We start from the raw sequence: 23,115 nt of genomic DNA, 5'->3' as shown, positions 1-23,115 counted from the left end.
GCCAATAAAATGAAGCCATAAAAATTTACAATTTTTCCTTTATTAATCGTAAACTTTCATTTAAAATCCTAAATAATTCTTAACTTTATACAATCTTAAACTTCCTTTTAAAAATTCATAACTTTCCCTTAAATCCAAAATGTTCAGGGATTTGCATCAACACAAAAAATGTCTATGCCAGTACTATGATGCCATTGATACAATATTATGGTGCTTTTCATATCATTCATGTCATGTTTAGTCATTAATAGTTTTTCAAGTTGAATACAAAAACATCTCACAATATACATACACAATTTAAAAATTGGGGAAATTCTTACTCAACCATTTAATTTTCTTCTCCCTTGAGATTTCAAGGCAAATGATCATGTTGTTAAGTCTAGTTAGTCAAAAACTTTTTTTTCAGTTTTAAAAATTATTTTAAATCTCGGGCCATCCAATTTACCAAAAACACAAATTGATATTTATTCTGGAATGTTCTTTTAGGAATGCTAATGCAAATGGTTCATACAAGAAAAAAACAATACAATCCTATTATCATCTTCAAAACTAACATGAGAATTAATTCATCTGGTTGGCTCTAAGCTAAAATGTTTTCTTTCTAATGCTATCAAAACAGAATTACTAAATGATTTTTTTTAAATATTATTTATTTTAAAAGTTATTTCAAACACATGACAACTTGATAAAGATTCACCTTATTATTTCACAATTACACTATACTTATAGGTGCAATATGGCAAGTCAGTGCATGATTTATAGGCAGCAAGTAACTGATCTGGACAAGAACAAGCTAGTCACCTACATACACCTCTATGACTGGTCAATTGCAAACAATAATTAAATACATCTGTGCAAGCTAGGATTGAAGTTACATAAATGAGTAGACAGCTGTGCTCAATAAGATACTGTATGCAGTGTGGGACAGAAAAGGATACTAGGCACTAAGTCTGGGGGGAAAGTACTTACAAAAATACAGTTGACAATTATGTTAAATTTTCATTTACTACTTGACAAATAGTGACTGTGTGTAGTGATTATGCTTTATGAGATCATCCCTTCAAATCATTATTAGGATATCATATGAGATCATAAGGAAGCCAGACAAGCCAACATTATGAACAAGACAGAGAAGTATGTATGTTTGTCAATAATGTTTGATCTAAGCAGGAAATCCAAAACATGAATTGGAAAAATGAAACAGAATAATTAAAATCAAAGGTTACTATAGTTGAAAAAGATGTCCTTTCAAGTATTGGAAATGCTACTTTTTAAATAAAAATTAAAACAATTTCTTAAAAAATACACTTTTTAAATTACTAAAACAATGCAGAACATTTGTAAACTTGGTTCTTGAAAATTAAATGATTTTTGTTAATGTCAAAAGTACACTCAAATGAAAAAAAATAATGTATCCCTTGTTTCTAAAAAAAATGTACATAAACAATAGATTACAACAAATGTTATTATATATATTGAAAGAATGTAAATAATAAATACATAATATACATTAGATACACTGAACATGTTTACAGTGAAAAAAAAACAACTTTAGTATTATAAAACTAGAATGTGATAAAGGTTACAAAAGTCATTATAGATACCATATTTTTCTCCAGTTTTAGGTATATAATTTCTATTGATTCGTTGTGAATAAATGGTAAACAATAAACTTCCATTAATAAAGTTAATAGCTATCTTTTTATGTTTAAAAAAAGCATACAAATTAATTTCTACAAGTTAATCAGTTCATGATCCAACTTTTTAAGCTGATCTCCATATATTTTGCAGATCTATGTACACACAGCATGTACACACATTATCTACATGCTACAACCTTCATATTAACCGTGGCTGTTTACATTAGCTTACATGATTACATCAACATTACTTACTTAACATAAATTGACATAAAGTTGAAGTGAACAATTACTTGAACAACATGAATCATAATTTTATACACCAGAACATTTTTGTTGTATGTTCTATGAAAGGAAAAAGAAATCACCCATTAGAGTATGAATAATAAGAATGCCCAAGATTATGTCAGTCTTTGAGTATAACTTTGAATATCATTTTTTCTTTTTCAAAACATGGGTTATAGTGCAGCAAATATTGGCTGACTGAGTAAGTGATCTGTGGGTTGGAAATTTCAATGATAGAGCGTCTATTTTATGCCTGCCATTTATCTATACAAACAAAAATTGGTCCATTAACACTTTGAAAGCTTTTGTTTTATCTAGAGGTCATTAGAATTACATTAACTGTTTTCTAATAGTAATGATAAAAAACAATCTTATAATTTTAAGTAACATTAAAGTGTAGACTAAGTTGATTTTAACATCGTGTTTAGAAATATTTAATTTGTGCCATAAGCTAAAAAAGCTATCTAATAACTTTAATAATTGGTCTAATTACACAAAGTTAATTAACATTATACTTGGGACACAAGATCCTGATTTTTTACATTAGCTGGCTTTGGTTCATCAACAATTATCTCTGCAACAGTATGGTTCACTTCAGCAGATTTGTCGTCATGTGGCTGGAGATCATGACAGATGGAGCTGTAGAGAACAAACCGGTCACAAGGCAAACACATCTTGATGTTTTTCGTGGGGTGGAAAAACCAGTAATACAACAACTGAAAGACAACATGAAACACGAACAGGATCAGAACTACGATGAAGCCCCATAGATGAAACCAAGCCCCTAAGTCTTTGGTGAATTTAAACCACAGAGCCAGCATAAAGAAGTTCTCAACATAGACAATAAAATAAAACAAAATGACACGGAATCTCGTCTGGCCTTCTCGTAGGTTGAGAAAACAGAAGACCATGACGTAGCCGCAGATGATATTGAAGACTTTTTCCAGACAGACATTTTTGTAGAATGTCGTCTTCTGTACAACCAACCAGCTGGACATGAAAACCCAGTGAAAAATTAGTGGTCCAAACACCCAAAGGTCAAAAGCTGAGGCGAACATGGCGATACACAGGACACGACCTCCAATCTCGCTGGCTCTCCATATGAAATAAAAGGGGAGACTGATGATGCTCATCTTAGCTTTTTCTTCATGGGAATTTCGTAGAGACTTCTGATATGACATAAGTGATACAGCCAGGCTTCCCCAGGAAGACAGCAGGGCTATAGCTCGAATAGATGCTGAAAAAAATATAAATCTTAGTTAACAGATAATAGAGTTGTTTCATAAGTCTCATATATCAAGCCTTGAAAAAACTTTAGTTTCCTTTTTATATTTTATCTATTTTATCTATTTTTTTCATGTTGAATTTAAAAAATGCACATAATTATGGATACATGATAACTCCTAAACTTTGTACACCACTAAAACAAATTTTACCTAATGGTGACAAAAAAATGAACTGGAAAACACAATTGTTAGCGCAAGAAAATAATTTAATTTAGAAGGCTTTCTATAGTGCACTGGAATTGAATAACTAAAATGGGATCTTAGGTAGGCTGAAAAATGATCATCAGAATCAGAACAACTTCCAATGAGAACGAGGGAATCAAAGTCACAGGTTAAGCCAGCTGGTGAGAAAGGCCCTACACATAAACCTGTAATCAGTGTCCCACCCATACACCTGTAATCAGTGTCCCACCCTGGCAGGTCTGATGGGAAATGAAAGGAGTTTTTCCTCTAGGTACCTCTGGGCAATTTTTTTTAAGGATTATTTTAGTTTGGCTGATCATATCCTAATAAATTAGTGAAAATTTAGATTTACTTACATCCAACAGCATCTTCCTGTGGTTTAAGGTCAATAGCAATATACAGTTGCCATGTAAGCTGCGGTGCGGATTCCAAAAAGCTTTCAAATAGCCGAAGCAAGCAGCTATCAACATCCTCATACATCATCAATCTGTGGAATCTTTTACGCTCTCTGGCAGATAACTTTTTATTTTGACTGTTATGACCACAGTACAAATACTCAACAATTCTGGGGAAAATTGTAAACTTGTTAAGAAAATTGGCACTTTTCTGTAAAACAGGAGACAGCAAAATGACAACTTTTTTAGCTACATGATACAAATTATGTAATCGTAATAGTCCTACTGAACGTATTTTACTAAAAAAAGTTTGAATGAGTATAGATTCAAACTCAAATTACCTGACAATTGGTCCGCACATCAGCAACGTAAAAAAAATACGCAGAAACCACACATATCCTGGTACAGTATATGCCTTTCTTTTCTCCTTTTTAAATTTTTCTATATCTCTTTGTTCTTTCTTGTAATCAATCAGATACCAGTGGAGCCCAAGGAAACATGTAATCAAGGAAGGAATCACAATTAAAGCTGCTGTCACAGCCCCATACTTCCATAATCTCTCCCTAAAGTAGTGTGCTGCTAGTTCAATATCTGTTCCTATATCAATGCAAAATATGGCGATTGAAGTCACACCCATTAACATATCAAGCCATGTAAATTTAACTGCTTCTTCAGATTTGTCATTTTTTGCATTTTTGGTTTTTGAAAAATGTTCATGCTTTTCCGCTTCACTTTTCCTTCTGTGTTGATCTATAGATCCTCTGGACAGACCCAAATCAGGTCTGTCTTTCAAGCCATCACGAGATATAGCCATGTCAACTTCATCATGGTCAGTGTCAGGAAAAGACTCAAGTTTGCTTGCAGAGCTAGTAGTTGTTTGATCTTCCTCATTGCCATATGGTACAAGAGCTGAAGCAGCACTACTTTGGTTATCCAATTCAGCATCGTCACCAGAATCACCAAATCCATGTTTATTTTTACCAAAATTGTTGTTAGCTCTGAGTAATTTGTGAGTAGTACCATTTTGGCCAGAGAAATTTGAAACAGCATGATTATTTTTATCAATGATGTTTTTACTTTCATCATTCTCTTCATCAGAACCATTGTCACTAAAGTCACCTCCAACATCTTCTAAGATGTAAATATCTAAGTTTTGGTCATTCATTGCATGGCGTCTTGAAAAAACAGTTTTGGGCTGTGCATAGCGGCACAGATATGATAAACCAGCTCCAGATTTGGACATTTTGCATTAACAATATAAAACAATATTCCGACACATAATTAACTCATTGAGTCATTAGCATCATATACTGAAATCCAGAAAACATTATGGATAAGTATTGATTATGATCAGTGTGCCAGTGATGTGACTATACCTCTTCTATAAAGTATAGTCTTACTGTGACATCAGCAATATATAGGCCTTTATAAGCTACAGTTTTAAACAAGTTTTGGAGAAGGCATCTGAAGTAGGCCAATTTATTTTATACTTAAAATTTCTTGTGTAGGTGATAAGTCCTATAAATTTTACTTCATGTCAGGCCTAAATGTTTTTATTTGTAAACAAGACAGTTTGGTATAAGCCTACCTTATAAAAACTTATGCTTGGGGTGCTAGAGTACCTAAGTTAAATTGTTAGGCCTTTAGGTTATGTGTATAAAAATAGTTTGAACAGGCCTTATGGTAAGGGCATGGTTATCTATAATTCTATAGTGTATACTATAGGCCATAGGCCAGCTACACTTAGGCCTAGCCCTATACACAGCTTTTTAAAAATTTCAATTCATTAGGCCTATCTGTACTTTAGGCCTATAAAAATTATCCTATCAACAGTGACTTAATCATTTTACAATAAATATTAGGCTTAGGCCTACACATAGATTTAGCCATAGGGGCCTACATCTAATTAATTATTTAGCAATTTACTTAAATTTAGCCTAAAGAACTGTTTTAAAATAAATAATATGTTAAAAATCTATTTCTAGTCTACTAGACTTGGGATTCAATTTTAGTTTTAGTATGCCCATCATAAATTTCAGTTTTCTAGCTCAACAATGTCAATACTCTTCTTCATCTATTACCATTTTTATATTCAAAATTTTAGTGAACTTCCAATCTTCTTTGTTTAAAAAGGGATTAGATCTATGCTATACTCTCTAGTTTAATTATTAATTAATTAAAATAAATTAAATTGGGCATTGGGCCTAAAAAAGTATTTCTTCTCAGTTTCAGATTGAGATTTCAACTCTGTACCAGTGTACCTAGCCTCTTTAGTTACCCAGCCTATTGCCAGCTTAGCTTTATATGTAATAGATTACATGTGTCTGAAGCTTAAGCTGCCTACAATGATTTTATTCTGAATTCGAACTATTAGAACATCCATCTCTGCAACAAATTATTTGCTATTTTGTAAAAATCTCCACATCTGAATTGTCAAAGAAATCCTTTATCACTTCGTACTATATTAAATAATAGTCAGATCAAAATATTAAAAAGTGTCAAACAAAGAATTTCTTCAAGTTCTCTTCGTTTGTAGGTAACAACCAATTCGATAGAAATTTATCAGCGATAAATTATAATTTATGATTAAAATAACTGAACCGTAGATGTTTCTATATTACTTAAACTAAATTAAAATGTATATTTAATATATATATCTACTTAACTATATCTATTTAAAAAATCATACTGTTTTGACTTTACATTCAGCCAATATGGCAATACAACATTGTGTTGGTGATGTTATTAATATTATCCAATCGTACTAGAGCTACATCTAGACCTACTAATTCTCAAAAACAAACGAACAAAGTAGAAATCTTAATTTTGTTTGTTAAAGAGAGGGGCAAAAAGTAAATTTTCTGATTCTGTTTAAAGCTTAAATACTAGTTCTAGTAATATGGATCCAGTCAGCTGAACGACTTCTTTAAGCCCTTCCCCTTTCTCGTCCGTCTTATTATTGATCTAGTTGTGAATTTCACCAAACCATTTGCTTTACTGTTTAACTTTACTCAGCTAGCTAAAAACAAGTAATTTAAAAAAAAGTCTAGTGACATTTATGCGCAATTTCCTTATGTTATCTAAAAATAGCTCTGACGTATAATGATTGGGTGCGTTCAAGCTTGAAGAGCGATCGGTTTGAAGGTGTTTATGTAATTTTAAAATTTGTGACCGAACGAGAGGATATTTTTGAAAACTTTCTTCGGCAATACTGTTCTAAATTATGGCAGGAATCGATTGGTACATGTTTCAAGTCGCTAAGTGGTCTGGTTGCCGAGATATGGGCCAAAAACTGCATTTTTTCGAGGTTTTTTGGCTTTTACGGGAAATACATGAAAGAAACCCAGAATTTTTATGGCCTATTCTCATTCTCGTAACTTGCTTAACATAATTGCTTTTGGAACTAGTCATCGATATTGCTTCGTTGAGGAGGAGATACGACTTAACTAAAGCCCGGACACACATTCATCCATCCATCCATCCATTCCCAGAAATGACGAGTTAATAAACGCAATTCTCCAGAATGGAAATTGCGCTAAAAAGGCGTCTCTTACACAAAAGTAATTATTACTAATTATACAAGTAGCCATGGCCCTTTTGAATTTTTCTTCTCTTATATTACATACTTTTGAAAACACCTTATATTTTTTTCCCACTCTATTTTTATTAAAACTATGAGTTAAACAGATATTGTTACTTTATTGTACGACGTTCGTTGACTTGTGGTTTTGAGTATGGTGCTATTTTTAAGCATTGAGCCATTTGTCATGTGACTTATTTTTTAACCAACCAGTCGTAACGCAGCAGAAATAATGAGTTGTTTTGGTCTTGTGTTGATTTTTTTTTCTACCAGGCTGCTCAGATGTAGTCTAGATTAGATTCTAGATCTAGATCTATATCTAGTTGCGTAAATTTACCTATTGCTTATCAACTTAAAAAAACGAGAAAATGGCTATACCTGGTTCTGTGATAGCAGCAGGATGGATACCGTTTCTTGTTGTTATTGTGGTACGTAAAATTAAAAACAAGTAATTTAATTTTTATTATTGTAAATGTAATATTGTAATTAATGTAATGTCACAGTAATGTGTGTAGTGTACTAGTGTAGTGTATGTCTAGGTCTAGACTCTAGAGTCTAGACTGACAATGACTTGGAGATCTAGATCTATCAGCAAAGATAAAAGTTCAATATTGATTAAATAAATTATATAATAAGTGGACCCTATTTTGTAAATAAATAGTAAATGGAAATAGATCTAGTCTACTAGATTCTAGTTAGGCTACTAGATCTAGATCTAATAGTAATACTAGTAATAGATCTAGTATAGATCTAGAATCTAGGAACGATTGAATTTGATAGCAAAAAAAAAAAAAGGATGATATTTCGAGTTGTCCCTTTGAATCCCGGTCAGAACGTGCCCCCTCCTGTCCCACACCTGAACTGTGACAGCGTGTTAACACCCCCCTCCCCGTCCCACCTAGAGATCTGCAGGCTAGGGGAAGTACCGGTCGCTGGTCTTTGACCAACTAACCTGGGATGCAAATCCTAGTGTAGGTATAAATACAGTGCTTTATTTACACACTGGGATGGGTTTTTATTTTTAAAACACCAGCCCTATCATCTTTATTTAATTTTTTACAACCAAGATACGAGTTTTATGTTTGTATTATATTAGTACTTCGATGTTAACTTCAACGTGTGGATGTCCACATGGACCCCACCCCAGTCCATACGCGTCCACAAAAATCAATTTTTTCTGACCCCTTCGGTGTGGACGTTATAAACGGATACCCCTAAACCCACTCCGGACTCAAAATGCCACCCAATTTTATTAGAAATATTTTTTTAATAAGAAAAATGTATTTATACATAACAGATATTGTTTAATAACATAATGTATGGTACTGCAAAGAAATAAACCATGCTGTTAAATAAACCTGTCCAAGGAGTTTTGTTCTTTTCCTCCCTTTAAAATTTTTATGTAAGTGTCATTAAATAGCTCAGGTGCAAAATAAATTGCAACTTTTTCTGGATGTTTCTTTTTCAACTAATTGTTGAACCTCCGGTTACTCATATCTAAAAAATTTTTGTTAATCAAAGCAAATTTTAGCTCACACCGACAATTTGTATCTGAGAAAAACTTTTGTCTGGCAATCATATGTCAAGTTACCACTATACTGATTATAGTAGGCTGATGTATTAAGTTTAATAGTTTAATTTGTTTTGTTTCAGCTAACACTTCTTTTTGCTGGCTTCTACATTCGTTATTTCATGCACAAATATGATAGTGAATTGTCAACAACATTGTCTGCAATAGCTGCTCTGACAGTAACTCTCCTTACGTCTGCACTAGTCCCCGTGGACATTTTCCTTGTGTCCTTCATGAAAGAATCTGATGGTACTTTTAAGGTTTGTAACACTTTAGTTAACATTTTATAGCTATTTAATAATTATGATAATAGCTGAAAAAATTCATCAATTTAAAAAAAATAGAAAATAGTATATATTTTTCAATAGAATTGCTAACATTATATGAGGAATTCAGCAGGCCTAATTCAAATTGAATTTAGATATCTTAGACGTTTATTTGGTTGTATTGCTTTTTTTTCTTCCAAATCTAGGAATGGGCCAACAGTTCTTCAGTGCGTTCAGAAACTGAAAATTCAGTACTCATTGGTTACTACGGTGTGTATTTATTAAACAAGTAATCACAGATATTATTATAGCAAACATGTAGCAAATTTAACAGATTCATTATAGTGATCTATTTTATGTCACATAGAATTACAATCAAACTATTTGTCTAAGTTGGTTAAATTTTTATCACATAAATTTTCAACTTCAGCTTTGTTTATTTTTAATTTCAGTGTTGTATGGTATTGTTGCATTTTGCTTATTCCTGTACTTGCCATTCATGTACTTTTTCTATGAAGAAAAGGATGAAGAAACAAACTGCAAATCTGTGAGTTAACATTTTGTTCTGCTGAATTAAATTTAATTATTTTTAGATGTTTTATGAAGTAAAAAATGTCTACATAATAATATTAAAAACAGGCCTATAAAATTATTTTGTATAAAAACTGATATATTATATCATATTTCATATATAATATTTCATATTATAAAAAGTTTTTTTTACAAAGAATCTATTTATAAAAATGCAATTTTAACATAGCCTGAAATAGACCTACTTTGATTATGAATTATCAATATTTTAAATATCTCATTCAATACTAATGTTTAATTATTTTTAAGCGTTGCTGCACAGCCTTAAAGTACTCCATTGTAACTGTTTTGATTGCCGCCACCTTTTTGTTAATCGGGTAAGTCACTTTATGATTAGAGTAATTTCAGTTCTAAAATATACTGACCTGTTGTTTGTTGTGAAGAATTTAGTCATGTATAAGATGTAACTAAAATACTAAATCACCTCTTTCTTTTCTAGGGCATTTGTCCCTACCAAGAGTAACATCAACAGTAACAGCACTGACTGGAAGAAAATTGAAGCTTTGTTCAGTGATATGGCTAGCAATGGTATAGAAACAATTCACTTTATTTAGAACAGTTGAATATAATTAGTGCAATTCTAGTAATTACTTATTTAAATGTTTGTTTTTAATCTCTAAATCTTTTTTTTTAAATTTTTTTATTGTTATAGGAATAGAAGATTCTTTGTCCTTCGTAATTAGTGTTTTTAGTCTAATTGGAATGCTTGGCATAGTTTCATACACAGTGAGTTCATAACTTAAGTAAACAGATTTAATGTATTCTGCCAATTACTAAATATGTAAAGTCTGAGATAAATAAATTTAAAATAAAAAAGAATGCTTAACTTTTTAAAAATTGAACTAATTTGTTAGTTATCACCAAGTAATCATTGCAATTGATTTATTTTATTCTGTTTTGACTGGACATTTTTTAATAATTAATCTCTATTTACTTAGGCCTATGGAATGTCTGCCTTGCCAATGGATCTTGTAAAGGGTACCCGAAATGTCAAAACAGAAAAACTTGAAACTGTTAGAGAAAGGGAGCAAAGAACACAACAAAGAGAAGCTATCAGAAAGAAAGTAAGTTTCTTTTTTTTTTAATCAGTGTTCTAGCCAACAATTTTTTACATTAAATTCTACTTCTTGTTTCAAGGATGATAAGCATTATGTTTAGTGAAATTAAATCATTTTATTCTTAAATGTAAAAATCCTAAACTTGAACCAGACTGTGCTCTAATGCCACCCACTTTATTTAACAGTAATTTTCCAAGAAGTGCAGTTATATCTTTGCTTAACATTGACACACTGATTTAAGTAAATAAATGGTGTCAATTGACTAACTTTGACTAAAGAAAATAAATTCTAGAAATGAGATCAATGTCACCCTTGTTGAAAGTTTTGTTTCTAATTTCCAATTAGTATTCCAACAGAGCTAACATGAGCTCACGCGCCCGTAGGGTGGATGAAAACTTGGCAGAGGAAGAGCGGCTGATAGGAAAAAGGGCCCGCCTGCTTGAAAACTCTGAGAAAAGTTGGCTCCGCAAGTGCTTCTTGCTTCTAAGACCATTTGAGATTATTTTTGGAGTTGTTTTCTTTCTCATGGCCATACTTGTTTTTGTCTCATTGCTACTTACAAAGTAAGTTTGATAGGTTTTTATTGATTTTAGATGTTAAACTTTTTTTGTTGAGGATTGTAATTAATATAAATTTAGTTTTATGCTGCTGTCAAATATTTTTGACATGTAAACTTGTAAGACATGAAGCAATTATTCTTGATATTATACATATTATTTTCTGAGCTATAAACTTGGTTTACCATTTATAAAAACTACTGTTTGATATGGCTTGTTTTCAGAAACCCAGGTGGATACTGTTAGAATTGATTGACAAAAAATTTGTTTTTTGTGTCCAACCATCTTTTACTTTTGGTTGAGTGCACTTTATGCATTATTATGTGATTAAATATCTGTCATTTAACAGCATGCATTTTCTATGTAAAATATTTATCTCTACAGCATTGATAAAACAATGCACAGTTTGGGGTACTTGAGTGGATATGCACTACCAGAAAGACATCTACCTAATCCAGTGGATATTGTTCTTGTTTTTAGTCAGCAGGTAAATATAATTTTCAAATTGCTTAATTTATTTTGTCCTCCAACTTTGGTTTTATTTTTTATGCTAAATAAATTTAGTTGAATCAGATAAAAATAGTTTTGCAAAAAATTTAATTTTTAATTTATAAATATTGTTTATTTAACTGTAAATATTTACTACTGTAAAATAATAATACTACCTTTTTTTAATTCATTTAATAAATACGTACTGTTTATAGCTGCAAAAAGTCCATGGAAATATTTTCTAATACATTTTTTCTGCAACATTTAAAGGCCTTTCCTGTGGACTATGTCATGATGGTGGCAATAATTGCCTATTTTGTGCTTTGTTCAATGTCAGGAATCAGAAACATTGGAATATGGTTTTTGTGGATCAAGGTAATTTTCTTTCAGCTTAAAGGCAAACAATCATTAAAAATTAGAAATAAAATAAATGATCGTAGAATTTAATGAACTTAATCCATAATATTATGAATATAGCAAAGTAAGTTTTTTCCCCACTATAAAAGATGTACAAGATTCGTCCTCGTCGTACTAGTCCCCAAGGGCTTTTGATGTTTTGTATGATCTTGATGTTCATTGTCCTGGCTATCAATATTGTACTGTATGAACTTACACCACAGTACTCATCATTTGGAAGCCAGCATTACGTAAGTGGTTAATGTTTTGGAAATTTTAAAAAATCAGTTTTACATCTTAAAAAATAGAAATTTCAAAAAAGAATTTTTTTCCATAAATTTGTACACGACTCACTTGTGTTTGAAATAAATTTCTTCAATCACTTTTTTTCCAGGTAAATGTTACAGGTTTTGGAAACAGTACATCCACAGTGATAAAACAATGTACTACAGAAGTTAGCGAAGGTAAATAGCCTGTAAAATTTACTACCTGTTAACTGTTTTCTTTTACTAAGCACTGTTATCATTTTCTGTCAATTTTTTTTAAGAATTGAAAAAAAAAAATGTATGCATCTTTTAAACCTGAAAGTAGAGGATAAACTACAGAAGTCCACTTTTTTTAATTTTTGAGTTAGTACTATACTTGTATACTACTACTAGTGTATATTTAGGATTTTAAAATCCTGCCACAATAGAAAGCAAAGGATCTCAAACACAAAATCTAATTTTTTGCAAAAGTAGAAAGTTGTGACAACAGTTTTATCCCCTGTGGTCTTCATATTTGATAGTTGTATGTTTTTTAAAAGGGATTATATGGTCATCAATATGTCCAGCTGCAGTCAAGTACCTAACAGAGCTAGTACCCGGCAGAACTGTACAACCATACATACCTGCAGTATCAGTTCATTATTTAAAGTTGTTTTTCATGTTTTATTGTTTAAGATTATTGTGTCATCACAAGAATGACTCTCCTGCTGGTTAGATTCTTCTTCAAGATGTGGTTCTTTGGTGCTGCCTACTATTGGTTGACTTGGGTGTTTCTTGGGGTGATTGTTTTTTTTTTAAACCAATGCAATTTATATAATCAAACTTTTTATTAAGTGGCAAATTTATTTTATAATTTACAATTGGATAAATATCTTTACCATCTAACTAGAGCATTTGTTTTTTTCTTATTTGACGATTTATCAAGTTTTATTGATTTTAAAAAAATTTCTGACTTCTTATTGATATGATTTCAGACCTTCCTGATTGGATTTATTGTGGCAGTAATAAAGAAGAAGCGTTCTGCAATAAGTGGTGAAGTTGATGAGGATGACTTTGAAGAAAGTGACGATGATATGCTTAGAGGCTAACTATCATTGTTAATATGTATAATTGTATACTTTGATATTTTAATTTTTTGCACAATCATTGATGCTTTTTACTGAAAACTGTATTGATATTAAACTATTTCATGTCAAGCTGTTATTAGCAATTATTCACTTATAGCTTTTATAGATAAATCTTTTTAATTTCAAATTGTGAAATTTGTGCATTGTTTAATAGCAGTTTTTTGTTTTTTCATATAGAGAGAAGAGGAAAGATAAATAGAAATATAGACTTGTTCAGATTTATATAGACAGATGTAGTCATAAATATAATTATTCCTTGACACTAGATTATGTGTTTCAAAATATTTCCGTGATGTTTTTCAACGTCTTTTTTTTAGCTTGTTTGAAAATTGTGTTAAAATATGTTGTATGTACAAAAAGCAATGCTGGAATAAATTAACAATGCTAAAGTTGGATTAGGAATGTTTATTGACCAGGTAACCAAATCAGAGACTACATGCTGAAAACTAATTTTTTTTTTCTGTTTGTAATATGATCATGCACTGTAAAAACCACAAAATTGACTAATAAAAAACTTGATGTTATACAATGAAACATTACTAGTGAAAATATTTTAATTTAACTGGCTACTTATGCCGTATTCTTTACTGGCCACTAAATAGGACATTTTGATTGAACAGTAAATTAACACTTAATTCCATTATAGTTTAAATGTCTAGAATTATATTAATCTTTTTATTAATTACATAAAAACTAATTAATATCCAGTTGTTTTAGAGATGGCAATATTCTCCATTTACACATGGTACTTTGAATTTAATTAATAAACCTCTTATTAACACAAATATACAGTAACATACAAGTATTTTTTAACCAAAATCATGTTTTTGTTTCTCACTGATTAAGACTCATTTATGAAAAAGAAGAAATACCACCACAGTATATTTCACAACACTATTAAGCACAAACTATTTACCAATTATGTTCAACAAGACTTGTACAATAATAGCACTGTTCATTTATACATAGACCTCAGTCTTAAGCAACGGTGAAGAAAATAAAAATTAGTTGAAACAATAATTTAAATAGTAATTACATTTTTTAAACATGCTTAAAAAATCCTTTTCATTGTTCACCCACAGCATATAAAACATAATTACTAATACTAGTAATACAATAACTTAAACAAACCCTATTAAAGCCCTTGTTTACTGACATTCAAATTTCTGGGTCCTAATATTTCATATAATCTATTTATTGAAGCAAATATGACTTCATGATAATATATATAAAAATAACATAAATAGAATTTACATTCCAAAAAAAAAACAATACAGCTCAACTTTCATACAAAATTAAGGGTTGAATTTAATCACATGGTGAGCATGATTCTCTGAGCCAATGAGCATAGCCCTTTAGTTCTCATGCTAAATGTCTTTAACCTAAACACTAATATCCTACTAGTTTGTTCTGAGTTGATAATCACCATTCTGTGTAATGTATCGAACCCAAGGGAGTGCTTGGTAGCCACTCTTCTCAATAATTTTCAGATAACGCACCTGTAAAAAAATAAAGAGAAAATTTAACCATTTTCAAAACAAGTAAACAATTTACCCAAATTATTAATACAAATGTTGCACTCTTCAAGAATTTTAAACTAAAATGTTTACCTGAATGCCTGAAACAGTGAAGTAAGGAATCTCAAATTTGACATTTATGGGTGGTTTCCCTTCAATCTCCTCATTCTGAACACTAGGCAGGCCAAAATGAGCTCTCATCAAATACTCTTTACCTCCCTTCACAAAAAAGAAACAGCATTTTACAGATTTACAACCATTTTACAATTTTTTAACCATCTTTCCTCAACCCATTCAATCTCTAAGTGATGTATTGTAGCACATTTTTTTAAATGGTAATTTTTATTAACTTAGGCTATTGAAAATGTTAAAATTGTATAACTATGATTTTTATAAATGCAAGTAACAAGCTTAGAAAATTATTTTAGCCATAAAGTCTCACCGGAAAAGATTTAATGGTCCAGATGACACAGTTGATCTCTGGTACATATTTACAGTTTCCAACAGTTGTTTTGAACTTGGGAGAGTCGGCATCATTAGGAACAGGTATAATTATCTCAACATTATTGGCTGTTGACCTACGTTTGAACTGGCTCTTGGCCTAAATTTGGAATACATTGGATTGTTTACTTTTTAAAATTGAAGTTACATAATTCAAACTTTTTCACCAAATAAATATGTGGTATTAGTAACCATAGTTAAATTCTATGCTCACTTTGTATAAAATAAAATTCTTTTTAAGTGTTTTGTAAATTAGAATGTAATGTTATCCTTTATGACCAGATGGTTTATAGGCCAAATAAATTAAAGTTCATCTGTTTCTGTGACTACACCATATGAAGAAACAGTGCGGTCTTCATTTTCCCTAGAGCAATTCAGGTAACTATCAGAGCTAGGTGGGTTTAGGGATGTCCTGCAGACTCTAGTCCTAGATCCAAACTAAAGACTTTTAGTTTAGCAGACAAGTGCTTCAAATATTTTTGGTGGTTTAATTTTCATTAAATTTTAAACATGTTTGGAATTAAATTATGATACAAAGAACTTTCTTGCTTACCTTAATCATGTATTCCACCCTGCTGTGGACATGTCTCTCAATCACAGATTCTACCCATATAAGAGGTTTAACCTAAACCAATGAAAAATTAATAATATACATTATTTTTTTAATGATTCTAACAAATTGTTATAAGGGCTTTTGTTTAAGAAAACACTAAACATTAAAACTAACCTATAAATATAAAGCTACATACTTAACCAAGCATAATAACAAATTATCATAAATTAAGACATGAAACCAACAAAGCAAGATGAGACAACAAGATGCTTATCTAGTATTTACATGTGTGTTCAATCTGTACGACATGAGCTCAAACTCCCCATCAGGTGGAATGAAAGAGATTGTGCGATCATTTTCAAATCTTGACAAACGAACACACTGATGAAATTTGACATCTTCCAACTCAACAGACTTGCTTTTTCCTCCTTGAATAAACAAAGGTCAATACTTAAACATGTGCTTAAAGTCTTTACAAAGCTGCAAAAAATGCATAGCAAGGATAAAATTTTCTATCTAATTATTAACTAACAAGGACTCAAGCTGGTCAACAAAAAATACAATTTTAAATAGCAGGATGTAGTTCTTAATATACATAAAAATTATTCACAATTGATGAACTAGATAAAAAATTATAATGCTTCTGCATTTCCTTATTATTACTTCATGTTTGTTAGTACACTCATGCTTTCATCTTTTTTTTTTTACTATATTTATGGCAAATTTTAACAGATTTTTTACCATAACAGACAATCATAATAAATTGAAAACAAAGAAGTAGTCCTAAATCATGGTTTGTTTGTGCAAAGTTTTAACTGTAAACATTGTTTTACAAAACTAAATTTTGAGTAGGTACTTACTGCCTGTGCTTTCAAACAAGACTTTGTCATTCAAGCCCAGCCTCAGCTCTGGCATGCCAGATAAAAACACTCGCATTTTAACAGACCCCACTATTTCACTACGTAATACATTTCCATTAGCACTAACCTGCAAAAAAAATAATAATACTTAAGTAAAAAAAATGACCATGCAAGGTACTCCATCAAATCTGACGGTCCAGGGAGCAGGTAGAGTTCACATTTCAGTGCCCTGGTATATGTTGGGATAGCATGGTCAGCACTATGCCCTGGTGAGTCAGGTACCCACTAGAGTTGGGTTAGCAGTCACACTATCTACCACCCAACCATGACGCACATCTTGGGAAAGAGGGGTACATATTCACTGTGCAAGCTGAGGTTGATGAAAATGTAAATAACTTTGTAATTTTTATTTATCTTATTTAAAAAAACATGTTTTTTTAAATACAAAGATCATCTATATATATAATTCTCTTCTGGGAGACGCTAGAAAACAAGCTGTAAACGCGTTCCCTACCACCCCCACCCCTACATGATCTGGTGAGCTGTGGTTCACTCTAAATGTTTACAAACAGAGCCGGGTTTAGTGACGACTATTAGGGGCAGATAATTTAGTTTGAAACAATTTTAAACGTAGGGGGGGGGGGTAACTAAGTGGAGTTTACTTTAAAAGAGGGGGGGGGGGGTATCGTCCTTAACGAGCTACTTATAGTGTTTTAAAGAAATATTTTCAGTGGCTGCGTTGGTAGTGTCGAATTCACAAATTATGAATAACTGAAAAGTAGAAAAACAACAACTAAATAGCGGCGTATGATATGCCGCGGGTCGGCTTGTCTAAATAAATTAAATTAGGAACACTAAATATTGCACCAATTTTTACTTTGTACATATTTCATGATTAGTTAACCCTACAATAGAAAAAACATTTTAATTCAAAGACTCAACAATGAAGTTACCAGAAGGTTGACGGATTCAATAACATCGAGGAAAACTTCATTTTTACGATATTTTACTCCCTCTGTTCTCCATGATACAGCGTTCGTTACAGCAGGAGGTGGTCGAGGGGCTATCTCTAGTTTTTGTCCTTCCTGAGTGATGTATCTATTAAATATTTTAAAATTATTTAATTGATAATGTAATCTATACATGTCTATTTAGAGTCATGTTAACTATTTTAAACTGCTATGACTACAAGGGTATTTAAGAAATTCAGAATTCAGTTTTAAAAATTTGATTACTCTTGTAAGATTTTGCTGTCAGTCGTTTGTGGATACCCAAAGTCCATGACCTCATCAAGCAGCTCATAAATGATAACAAAGTTATCTCGGATGCTTTCTTCTTCGAGTTCCTTGAAATACTCCACAAAAATCTGAGAAAATGAATGGACTGCATTAGCTGCCTGCATGCTGAAAATTATTAGAACCATTTAGAAACAATAAAGAAGTAAATGAACCCCATACCTGCACAAGTTTGTGTAAGAATGTAAAGACTAATGTTACATTGGCATTCTTTTTTGAAGTTGCCACTAGATACAGGTTGTTGTACTTAATGTACATAAAAGCAACATCTCCATGTTGGATGATTGGTGTCAAGTTACTATCCTCTTCTTTTTCCATAATGAGTGTCATGAACTTGTCAATCACTGACATATCAATGTCACCACGATAGTTGCGGCTTATCATCACCTGCAGAGAGTAAAAAAGAATTTAGAGAATATACATTGGTATATTATAATTTTTAAAATATTGCTAAACAATATTTTTTATAGTTCAGAAAAAATATTAACTTCAAAGTTTTAAATCATAATTTACCCTACATTTAATGTTAGAACAGAAATGTAAGGGATGAATACTTACTTTTCCCTTCACATCGAGAATGTATACGGCTGAGGCTGACATTTTCTTGAGCTTTATGTTGAGCTCGTTTTGTTTCTGGTTTAAATACATTGATTATTAAGCTTTTACATCATTGTATTTTGCCAGAACAGAGAACAGATTCAATAAGTGTGGGTATTTCAATTTAAATGCGTAATGACTTATAAAATAAGACAAAACAAATTTAACTATAGAAAGTTTTAGCGGATATTCAGACTAAGCTCATTTGAAACTTGACTACTAAATAGATATTGAAATTTGAAACAATCCTTACATTGAGTGAAAAGTCAATGTATACCTAGGCTTTATAAATATTTTACAACAGTTTTGAGATTAGAAATTGCCACATTTGCCCTAGCAATTCAAGATTAATCCCTAGTGGAACATGGAAATATCAAGAAATTTGCAGACTGTTTATCACATGATTCTTCAAACAATTAGGCCTAATTATTAATAATAGGGCCTAGTCCTAATAAATTACTTAATTTTTCAATTTAAGTTTTTTGGTCCTTGTCAACAACAATAACAATTGGGTCCTTCTTGGCCAACTGGACCAATGGCATGATTATTAGTTATGCATACTGATAGAAAGATATAGGCCTATAGATCTAAAAACTATACAAGCCAGGTCAGGCAGTAGTCACTTCGTAAAATAAAACAAGACTTTCAGGTATACCATTCGAATCGTCCTTAGAGGATTTCATAGTGTCAGCTGCCAACCAATCAAACGCGCGCTTTCTCCGCGTTTTGGTTGGCGGCTGACGTCACGGTGACGTCACGCGACGCGTTTTTGGAGCTAAAAAGGGCCGAAAAAGCCATTTTTTTCTACGTGTAGTTCGGATTTTTTTACGTTTTTTAAAATGGGCCCGAAAATGACACTTTTTAAAACTGGACTTAGCCATTTTTTCAAACAAATTTTTCGAAAAAAGGCCGTTTTGGGTGATTTTTTGATGTAAACAATGGCCTAGGTCAACACGTGTCAAACCACGTGAAGGCACCCAATCGACGATTTCGGTCACGCATGAGTGGTTTTCATACGTTCTCGTGAACTAAATACCAGTTTCTTGACAACAAAATGGAAAACGACAATTTCGTGAAAATAACGACCCTAGAGGAATGGCTCTTGAAGATTATTAAATAAATAGCGGTGTGTTGGCTCTATGTATTGATTCTAAAGTTGTCTATAATTGACTAGTAGGGCATGCTGAAACAACGGCCTGAGGGCGCCGTGTAGTGTGTAGTTTCGCTAAATGTAAATTAATCAGCCCAGCCGCAGATCAATCGCAAACTGTTAAAATGGTTGAATGATAAAAGCAGTGTTTCTTCCAGACTTTTTTCTCCGGGGGGGGGGGGGGGGGGTAAACTTTCTTCGGGGGGGGGGGGGGGCGGACACTGTTAAAAGTATATATTTTCTATATAAATTATATAAATTTCATTTCGTTCGGGGGGCGGCAAAGCCCCCCCCGAAGAGATGCCTGGAAGAAACTCTGGTGAAAAGCTTCTACTTACAAATTACTTCTGAATAATCACATCACACAAAATAATCCCAAAGAAAGCACAAAATAAAATCCTTTAGAAAAGTATCACCATGAAATTTGAAAACCACAGTTTGTCAACCTTAACCAGCCATCTTTGGCTCGATCTAGAGGTCATTCTTTAGCCTACACATGTGTCTTGTCAACCAATTTAGTTTCTGATGGTACACGACATTTAGATAAATATAATATAACAAACTAACTGAATTCCAACATTATATCCATCTAATCCAATATTGAAACAGAATTTGAAGCACAATGATCTAACGAATAAATCCAACTCTATGCGAGTGTCGCAGCTTTAGTCCTGGATACAAGCATAGTGTGTAGTCGTGTTGTGAGTAAATTTGCACGAGATACAACACCGACCTAGACCTTCCTGATGTGTATGGCCCCAAAGTGCTGCGAGTAGGGGAGGGCAATTTAACACCAGAATAGTTTTTTTTTTCAATAGTTAGGTCATCAGTAGTTCACGCGGTTCACCAGTTCACGCATCCTAACGGGGTTGAAAGTGTAACTTTAAATTGAACTAGGTGAGAGGAGGAGGGTGAGGTCATTAGAACAACGGAGCTATATTTCTAGTAGAAGAATACGGGGAAATCATAGCTTGAAGTTTGAAGCCGGCATTTCATTTTTTTCATTGTTATTGAGTACAGCCCTTTAATGCACGACTAGGCTACTCATTATGAAATCTAAAAATGTAGTTGTGCTACCATGCAAAAGTAGCCTAATAGGTCTTGTTTATTTAAATGCAGATCCTGTTAGCCTAAAAATATTTGAATACACATTTTAGTTATATCGTAATGATTAATGTTATAATACAATGCATATATTCTGATAGTCCTTCAAGTTTTTGGGCAATCCATAACTTGTATTTCAAATTTATAATGAGCGGGATGCACTCGATGTTTTAAGTGCTACATTCGGTAGCTGTTACTTTATGTATGACAGCATCCCAGTAGTTCACTGTAAATATAAACTGAGCTTGACGAGATTCCCATCGCCAAGCAATCGTATGATAGACCCAGCAAGCATCACTCGTTAAATTCGACATCATGGCTATACCAGTCCTTGATTTTCATTACAGCCTTTAAACGCCTAGTTCTTGGTTTTAAAAAAAAAAGTGTCTCCACCCCCCCTCCCCGCTTGCGCCGACGTCATCATAGGCCAATACCATGTTGCGATTTTTTTTAAACGGATTTTAAACACACCCCTCTCCCCCTCACAGCAAACGCCAACAACGTCACCGAAGGCCCAAGGCCAATAACGCGCACCACGTTGGATTTTTTCTTCAACGAGTATATACCCTACCCACCCGCCGCCTTACAACATACCGCATGTCTCTACGAACGGGGTTAAAAGTTTAACTTTGAGTTCAAGAAGGGGAGGGGGTGGTATTCAAACAACGAAGGTGTTTCTTTATAGTACAAATACATAGTTAAAAAAAATTATACTTACCGTAACTTACCTACTGCTATAGCATCATACATAATTTTATAAATTAGCTAATGAATTAATTAACTAATTAAATATATCTAATGATAATTAAGGGAGATAGTTTATTTTGGTTAAGGCACGACACACAACACTGTGCGTGCCTGGTATGTGGCCTGACCGACCTAAAAGGAGATTGTTTATATTATTGTTTTGAGTTTATATTTAACTCAATGCAACGAGCCCGCCGGTTGGCTGAGGCCACGCCGGGGGGACGATCTGTCCGGGATTCAAAGGGACGACTCGAAATATCATCCGACTTTCATTTAGTTTAGCACGCCCTGCAGCGGTAGTGCTGACTGGGCGGTAATGTTGACTAACCTAGCCCCAACAACTAGGATTCAAAGCGCTGGCATTGTTTGTATTTAATAAATCAGTTTTAGAAAACAAGGTCAAAACAATTGTTTGATTGGTAACGCTGTAACGCGTTTATCCTGTGCGCGACGGTGTAGCCTACTTCTTAAAAAATAAAAAACTGTTGTCAGTTGTAAGTTGTTTACCTGGCTCTAGATTTGTCAACTTCAGTAGTATTTACTAGTATAGCTTCATTTACTGCGTATTCACTATTCAGTGATCTGACACAAAAAACTAGATCTAGATCTAGACGAAAAATCCTCTAGATTCTAACTAAATTTAGATTCTAGGTGGAGTATTATCAATATTAAGGAGGATACAATAATAAATAGATCTACTAAATCTAGACTGGCAGGTGTTCCGGTTCCAGCTTTCCGGAAATGAATGTATAGGTTACTTGTATCTTTTTCGATCGAGAGCTCTGGGATATTGGTTGAACTAAATAATAACAAATAGACCGAAATTTACATTTTTACATTTCCTTTTTCGTCCTGGGCGGCAGTGTTTCTTCTAGGCATCTCTTCGGGAGGGGTGGGCGAAGAGAGTCTACCGCCCCCCCCCCGAGCGAAATGGAATTTATATAGAAAATATATATACTTTTTTTAGTGCCCGCCCTCCTCCCCCCCCCCGGAAATTTCAAGCCCCCCCCCCACCCCCCTGGAGAAAAAAGTCTGGAAGAAACACTGCGGGGAAGGGGTGGGTGGGGAAGCGGTAAACATGCTTCGAAAATTTCAAGTGCCC

The 23,115-nt window shown here is 32.7% G+C and overlaps 3 protein-coding genes across 5 annotated transcripts; 1 reads left to right on the top strand and 2 right to left on the bottom strand.

Moving 5' to 3' along the window:
- Positions 1–1,542: 1,542 nt before the first annotated feature.
- On the bottom strand, positions 1,543–6,237 carry LOC131932058 (XK-related protein 6). 3 transcript variants are annotated; one of them, XM_059288925.1, is made up of 4 exons: positions 6,108–6,237; positions 4,131–5,099; positions 3,751–3,959; positions 1,543–3,162 (listed from the first exon to the last, which is right to left on the bottom strand). In XM_059288925.1, exons 2-4 carry the CDS (start codon positions 5,030–5,032, stop codon positions 2,435–2,437), a joined length of 1,839 nt encoding a protein of 612 aa, XP_059144908.1. In that variant the 5' UTR covers positions 5,033–5,099; positions 6,108–6,237; the 3' UTR covers positions 1,543–2,434. The 3 variants fall into 3 exon arrangements, with proteins under 3 accessions (XP_059144908.1, XP_059144907.1, XP_059144909.1); XM_059288924.1 differs by having other exon boundaries at positions 4,131–5,332; positions 6,108–6,231; XM_059288926.1 differs by having other exon boundaries at positions 6,134–6,231.
- Positions 6,238–7,578: 1,341 nt separating this feature from the next.
- On the top strand, positions 7,579–14,223 carry LOC131932053 (putative lysosomal cobalamin transporter). Its single transcript, XM_059288917.1, has 15 exons — positions 7,579–7,797; positions 9,023–9,199; positions 9,412–9,475; positions 9,658–9,752; positions 10,046–10,113; positions 10,236–10,324; positions 10,449–10,522; positions 10,735–10,860; positions 11,200–11,417; positions 11,796–11,898; positions 12,171–12,275; positions 12,407–12,547; positions 12,691–12,760; positions 13,238–13,341; positions 13,537–14,223. The coding sequence occupies exons 1-15, from the start codon at positions 7,738–7,740 to the stop codon at positions 13,648–13,650; spliced, it is 1,608 nt and encodes a 535-aa protein (XP_059144900.1). The 5' UTR covers positions 7,579–7,737; the 3' UTR covers positions 13,651–14,223.
- Positions 14,224–14,240: 17 nt separating this feature from the next.
- LOC131932054 (AP-1 complex subunit mu-1) lies at positions 14,241–22,756 on the bottom strand. The gene is made up of 11 exons (XM_059288918.1): positions 22,521–22,756; positions 18,974–19,048; positions 18,578–18,802; positions 18,356–18,486; positions 18,074–18,218; positions 17,121–17,247; positions 16,546–16,688; positions 16,261–16,332; positions 15,649–15,807; positions 15,300–15,425; positions 14,241–15,188 (listed from the first exon to the last, which is right to left on the bottom strand). The coding sequence occupies exons 2-11, from the start codon at positions 19,013–19,015 to the stop codon at positions 15,090–15,092; spliced, it is 1,269 nt and encodes a 422-aa protein (XP_059144901.1). The 5' UTR covers positions 19,016–19,048; positions 22,521–22,756; the 3' UTR covers positions 14,241–15,089.
- Between the last annotated feature and the right edge of the window lie 359 nt (positions 22,757–23,115).

This window comes from Physella acuta, unplaced genomic scaffold (genome assembly GCF_028476545.2).
Source record: "Physella acuta isolate Inbredline_101_S28 unplaced genomic scaffold, ASM2847654v3 ptg002079l, whole genome shotgun sequence".
NCBI classification, from domain to species: domain Eukaryota; kingdom Metazoa; phylum Mollusca; class Gastropoda; family Physidae; genus Physella; species Physella acuta.
Note: the sequence above shows the minus strand (reverse complement) of the source record. Positions and strands in the feature narration are given on the sequence as shown.

Excerpts from the sequence above, each read along its gene's own strand:
- LOC131932058 (XM_059288925.1), bottom strand. The coding sequence starts at position 5,032 with ATGTCCAAATCTGGAGCTGGTTTATCATATCTGTGCCGCTATGCACAG. Across the intron at positions 3,960-4,130 it reads ATGTGCGGACCAATTGTCAG|AATTGTTGAGTATTTGTACT; the intron begins GTAATTTGAGTT and ends AATTTTCCCCAG. Across the intron at positions 3,163-3,750 it reads ACAGGAAGATGCTGTTGGAT|CATCTATTCGAGCTATAGCC; the intron begins GTAAGTAAATCT and ends TATTTTTTTCAG.
- LOC131932053 (XM_059288917.1), top strand. The coding sequence starts at position 7,738 with ATGGCTATACCTGGTTCTGTGATAGCAGCAGGATGGATACCGTTTCTT. Across the intron at positions 9,200-9,411 it reads AATCTGATGGTACTTTTAAG|GAATGGGCCAACAGTTCTTC; the intron begins GTTTGTAACACT and ends TTCCAAATCTAG. Across the intron at positions 9,753-10,045 it reads AAGAAACAAACTGCAAATCT|CGTTGCTGCACAGCCTTAAA; the intron begins GTGAGTTAACAT and ends ATTATTTTTAAG.
- LOC131932054 (XM_059288918.1), bottom strand. The coding sequence starts at position 19,015 with ATGTCAGCCTCAGCCGTATACATTCTCGATGTGAAGGGAAAA. Across the intron at positions 16,689-17,120 it reads CTTGTTTGAAAGCACAGGCA|GAGGAAAAAGCAAGTCTGTT; the intron begins GTAAGTACCTAC and ends TGTTTATTCAAG. Across the intron at positions 15,189-15,299 it reads TCACTGTTTCAGGCATTCAG|GTGCGTTATCTGAAAATTAT; the intron begins GTAAACATTTTA and ends ATTTTTTTACAG.